Source organism: Echinops telfairi, unplaced genomic scaffold (assembly GCF_000313985.2).
Source record: "Echinops telfairi isolate 266 unplaced genomic scaffold, ASM31398v2 ScPeMD7_7458;HRSCAF=8496, whole genome shotgun sequence".
Lineage (NCBI taxonomy): Eukaryota > Metazoa > Chordata > Mammalia > Afrosoricida > Tenrecidae > Echinops > Echinops telfairi.
The window spans coordinates 12,629,286-12,635,120 of NW_022111358.1; the positions used below are offsets into that span (position 1 = coordinate 12,629,286).

At 52.3% G+C, this 5,835-nt stretch overlaps 1 protein-coding gene across 1 annotated transcript in view; it reads left to right on the top strand.

Moving 5' to 3' along the window:
- CA4 (carbonic anhydrase 4) overlaps positions 1–5,835 on the top strand; it is a 32,333-nt gene that overhangs the window by 24,887 nt on the left and 1,611 nt on the right. The window contains exons 2-6 of the mRNA XM_045299287.1: positions 3,363–3,596; positions 4,392–4,547; positions 5,130–5,275; positions 5,366–5,467; positions 5,682–5,745. Of these exons, the coding sequence (XP_045155222.1) occupies positions 3,363–3,596; positions 4,392–4,547; positions 5,130–5,275; positions 5,366–5,467; positions 5,682–5,745 (702 nt within the window). The remainder of the gene's footprint in view (positions 1–3,362; positions 3,597–4,391; positions 4,548–5,129; positions 5,276–5,365; positions 5,468–5,681; positions 5,746–5,835) is intronic.

The window sequence follows — 5,835 nt, forward strand, 5'->3', positions numbered from 1 at the left end:
TCATATCTTGCCCTGTCCAACGTCTCCCTTCACCCACTTTTCTGTTGTCCATCCCCCAGGGAGGAGGTCACATATAGTTCCTTGTGATTGGTTCCCTGGGATACGCTCTTTTAAGCCTAGAGGATCAGCAAAACAGACCAATCCCTGTATTAGAGTTCATACACCTTATATGCATGATCCCAACCCCCACAAGAGTGCCATGCATATTCTTTGCATCACTAGTAAGCTCCCCAAACCCCTTGCATGATCCCACCCAGTCATGATGTGGGAGCCAGAAGACTACGACTAGCAGAGCCATGGGAACGAATCCACTGCACCACACTGCCATGCTACCTTCCTCTGGGAATGCTCCATAGATAGCCTACCCACAGCCCTATGAGGTGGGCATTACCAGGTCCATTTTACAGATGATAACACTGAGGCTCAGAGACAATAAATGACCAGCTTGCAAACCCATAGCTCCTAAATGACCCAACCAAAAATCCTAGCCCCCGGGTCAAATGTTTTATCCAGCCAGTTGATGGTGAGTCTTTTTCAGAGATTCCAGCTTCTACAGGATTTGAACCCAAGTATGTGTAGTCCCAAAGCTCAGGTCTGCAGGGTGATGGGGACAGATAGAGGGGCAGGGGTAAAGGCCTGGCTGCCTTCCTTGAGAGGTTAACTAAGAATGGGTCTCTGTAACACAAGGTGAGAGGGTGTTCCGGGGTGGAGCCACCTAATCTCCATCTCAGTTCCACTCTGGGAAGACAGCCAGGCTGAAGCTGTAGGTTTTATTGTCTCAGGAAGGGAGGCTGGCCCCTGATCCTGCCCTCCCCTTTTGGCAGAGCCTCCCCTCCTGGGTGGGGTGAAGAGGGGGAGACTGCTATGTTCGAACTGACCAGTCTCAGGGCGCCTGTCCTCCTTCAGGCTAGCCACTGCTCTTCCCTGCTTTGCCCGAGGGAGTATGTCCTGGGCCAGAGGACCCAGCAACCTTTATCCTCCAGGATCTAGTACAATGGTTCTCAACCTGGGGAGTCGCCTAAGACCAACAGAAAATACATATTTCCGATGATGGTTTTAGGAACCGAGACACCGCTCCTCTATCTGTCTCCAGGCAGGTCCTCCCACATGCAGATAAGCCCACATATGAGTACCCAGCATGAACTTCATTTATTTGTAATTAGAAATAAATATTTCACAATATATAATTGCATATTGTTTTGTGATTAATCACGATGGTCAATTTGTAACAGTGAAAATATATCCTGCATATCAGATATTTATAGGACGGTTCATCACAGTAGCAAAATGACAGTGATGAAGTAGCAATGAACATAATCTTTTGGTTGGGAGTCCCCACCACATGAGGAACTGTGTGAAAGGGTCGCGGCGTGAGGAAGGTGGAGAATCACTGAGCTAGAATGACAGGAGCAGAAGTACCATAAGCGGGTGGCTTTAGCAAATCGAAACTTCGTGTGTTTGTCACAGTTAGAAGGCTAGAAATCCAGTTCCAAACAGAGGGGATCAGCTTTAGTCTAGGGGACATCTCTCTCTCTCTCTCTCTCTCATCTTTTCTCCCTCTCTTTCTGAAGGAAGTTTCTTTTTAAAAAATCATTTTATTGGGGCTCATACAGCTCTTACCACAATTCATACATACATTCATTGTGTCAAGCACATTTGTACATTTGTTGACATCAACATTTCCAAAACTTTTTTTTAACATTTTTTTTCTACTTCAGCCCTTGGTATCAGCTCCTCTTTTTTCCCCTCCCTTCCCCACCCTCCCATCCTCATGAATCCTTGATCAATTATATTATTATTATTTCATATCTTACGCTGTCTGTTGTCTCCCTCCACCCACATTTCTGTTATTCGTCCCTTCCAAGGGGAGGCTATATATCCATCCAGCCTTTTCTCACCCTTTCTCACCCTTCCGCCTCCCTGACCGGCCCTTTCTCCTCATGGTATTGCCACTCCCACTACTGTTCCTGAGGGGTTATCTGTCCTGAATTCCATGTGTCCAGAGCTCTTATCTGTACCAATGTGTGTGCTCCTGTCTAGCCAGATTTGTAAGGTAGAACTGGGTCTTGGTAGTGGGGGGAGGAAGCATTCAGGAGCTAGAGGAGTGATGTGTGATTCATCGGTGCTATACAGCATCTTGGTTGAATCACCCCTTCCTTATAACCCTTCTGTGGGACAATGAAGGGCGTTCCTCATCGATCCAACCTCTCTTCCGTGGCTCCTTGGTGATCTTCATGTGAGATGGGATTTCTGCTTCCCCCACTCCCCCATTTCTGCTCTGCTCATATTTGCTCTGGATTGCTTGTTTTATAGCCAAAAAAAGAAAATTGACTCAAAATATTCCTTCCCAAATGGAATCATAACCATGCCCAGAGAAGTGAGGGTTTACAGCACATGTTTATTGTGGTGGGGGTGGGGGAATAATTTAATACGTAACAGTTTCCTTCTCTGTTCTTACCATTTCATTTTTTTGTACTTTTGCTATTTACAATGAAAAAAATCTTTTTAATTTCATCTTGTGAATTAGGTGGCCACTCCCAGTGGGAGCAGATCGCTAGGTTTACATTTCACAGTTGGTGCACACTGTGTTTCAACTCATCCACTGCAATCTTCGGGGTGCCCTTCATCCTGTGTTTCCAGCCTTCCTCCCTTCCTAACCCCCTGCACTTTGTCTTGGGATAGTTGCTGCCCGTTTGAACTTAAAAGGTTGGTTATGCTAACAAGGGGCCAGTTCAGTTCCAGACCTGAAGGGTGACCAAGAGCCACAGTCTTGGGTGTTCCACCAGTCTTTAGCTGACCAGTAAGCCTAATCTCTTTTATGACTTTTGGTTTTATTCCACATTTTTTCTCCAAGTCTCTGCAGAACCTTCTAAGCCTTCGAGTCTAAGGTGCTCCTTTTCAGAGCCTTGGGTAGCAGGAGCTGGGCACCATCTAGTTCTTCTGGTCTTGGGATCAAAGAGATGGACGTTTTCATGGTCCATTAGTCAGTCTATAGGGACAGTGTCTACATAAGCCTTTTGATGTTCATCATTCTTCTTTGCTCCAGATGGGGAGAGGCCAAGAGTTGCACTGTGGGCCCTAGTCACCACTCACGATAGTAGGAGCAGAACGTTGTCTTTGTAAACTGTTCTACCAATTGATCTTGGCTTCTCTCAAAAACAAATTCTTTTTTTTTTTTTAAACAAATTCTTAAATCTCCTTCCCTTGGACTCTCCATCCAAGACTCCGTGAAGGCCCCATTCTCAACTCAAATCAAAACCAAACCCACTGCCATGGAGTCAGTTCTGACTCCTCGTGACGGTGTAGGACAGGGAGAACTGCCCCTGTGGGTTTCCAAGCCTGTCACTGTTTACGGGTGTCGAAAGCCTGTCTTTCTCTTGCTGAGTCAATCACAGCCTTGCTTGCTCATCACCACGCTTTTCCTCCACTCCCGGGAGGTACGACGTGTGGATTCCCCAGCCCCTGGGCCACACTCACACATGGGTGTGTACAAGGACACAAACCAGTGCACAGGCTTCATCCTCTTCTCCTCTCTGGTCCAGAGTCACACTGGTGTTACGGGATTCAAGCCAAGGCCTCCAACTACACCTGCCTGGGTGAGTACAAAGAGTCTTGGAATAGGTGAGGGCTGGCCAGCTGAGACAGAGTCCTAAGAGTGGTGGGAAAGACAAAGGCCCCTGAGCCAGCTATGGATTCCTATACACACGCACACCCCTGGCATGAATGAGAGAGCTACATTCCAGCCCGGCAGAAACACGTGGCCATTTATAATGTGTCTCACGCACAAGACATCTGTCACTTTTGTTCCCATGACCCCACTCGAAGGTAGACCTGGGGGTGGGGGGTGGGGAGGGTCTCATTAGTGCGTTTCATTCACTCGGTCTGCTTTCTTCCCGTCTCGGCCGTGTGCCAGTGACTGGACGTTCCTATTGCCCCTCACCCCTGCCCCGCCAGGTGCTGTCATGGTCTCCAGCCTTGCACCCAATCTCCCAACAAGGGCTCTGCTGAAGGGCCAGGGGGTACCCAGTGCCTGGTGCCCAATGCCCTGCCTGGAGAAGGGCTTTCCTAGCAGCCTTTCTGGGGGCGAGATGGGGGGCGGGGTGCACACCATAGCTTCCCAGTCCTCTCTCATCACCTCCTTCAGACTCCAACACCCTCGCTGGGAAGGGGGTATCACTGTGATCCCCATTTTACTGCTGAGAAAACCAGGGATTGGGGAGGTATGAGACGTGTCACATAATCACATAAGGCCGCTGGTCCCAGTGCTCACAGACACCACCCAGCACTGGGTCTGTGTCCACCCTGTGGGTCTGTGGAGGAGGAAGGAGAGGCCGAGGGAGACAGGCTGGGTGCCTGGCCACACCTGATCTCTGCGGCTTCCTTCTGCTCAGGGCCAGAGAGGTGGGCAGGAGACTGTCAAAAGGACCGTCAATCCCCCATCAGCATTGTTACCAGCAAGGCGAAGCTAAGAGAAGACCTGAAGCCCTTCTCCTTCTCTGGCTATGACAGGAAGCATAAGTGGACTGTCCAAAACAATGGACACTCAGGTGGGTGTCCAGTGGCCAGGTGGGGGATACCCTCAATGCCCAGAGGACCATGTAGGGAAGGGGCCCCCTCTCCATTTGTGAGCTTTGTGGGCGTGGGAGAGGAGCAGCACTCCATCAGGGATTTCCTCAGACCCCTCTCTCCTGTGGGCGGCAGCGTTTCAGGAAGAGGGAACAGCATGTGCAAGAGTGTGGAGGCATGGATCCGTAGGTGTAGGGTGTCGGGGGAGCCACACAGGGTTCCCATATGGATGAAGGGTGGAGGGCAGAGCTGGGAGGGGCCAGAGCCAGGGCTCAGGGTCAGCTGGGGCCCAGAGCAGGTCACCCCAGGTGAGGATGCCAGCACACCCCCACCCACGGAGGATTTGAAGCAGGGGAGGGCCCAGGCTCTGGTGGTGGCATGTTTGGGTTTTGGGGCGGGGGGAAGGGAGGGTGGTGCTCAATAGAAGGGAGGCCCAAAAGAGTCGGGGCCTGGGACTGTATCCCCATGCCAGCCTCCAGCTCCACCCTGAGCCCAGGAAGGTGGGGTGGGGATGAGGGGCTGGTGGAGGCTGAGGAGGGGGCTGCTCCCTTGCTCTGCCACAGTCATGGTGCTGCTGGGGGAAGGGATCAGCATCTCTGAAGGAGGGCTGCCAGCCAAGTACCAGGCCAAGCAGCTGCACCTGCACTGGTCCAGGGAGCTGGACAGCGGCTCTGAGCACAGCCTGGATGGGGAGCGCTTTGCCATGGAGGTGAGAACCCCCCGCCCCCGCGGTCTGTGCCTGGCTGGGCTCTGCGTGGCCCGAGCCCGGCAGTCCCTCACTAGGCCTGCTCCCCACCAGATGCACATAGTCCATGAGAAGGAGAAGGGGGTGCTGCTGAGGAGGGAAGATGAGGACCGGAACGCGGGAGATGGGATCGCAGTGCTGGCCTTCCTGGTGCAGGTGAGCCGCTGGCTCTCAGGAACCCAGAGAGAGACCTGGGAGGCCGGCGAGGCGGAGGCCAGTTTCGGGGGGCCTTGTATACTCTCAGGACACATGGAGAGGGCGTCACTCTCCAAACTGCCCATCCACCACTTGTCAGGAGGATGAAATGGAGCCCCCCCACTCCCGTACCCCATGGGAGCCCCTCTAAGTTCCAGCCCTCCGGTTGTTCTAGGCTGGATCTAAGCACAAAGGCTTCCAGGCCCTGGTGGAGGTGCTGGATGACATCGCCACCCCTAGTAAGTGGGGAGGGGGAGGGGGGCCCTGGGGGAGGAAAGGGGAAAGGGGCAAAGGGGGGCCTGAGCATTCAGTGGGATGGTGTGGGTGGG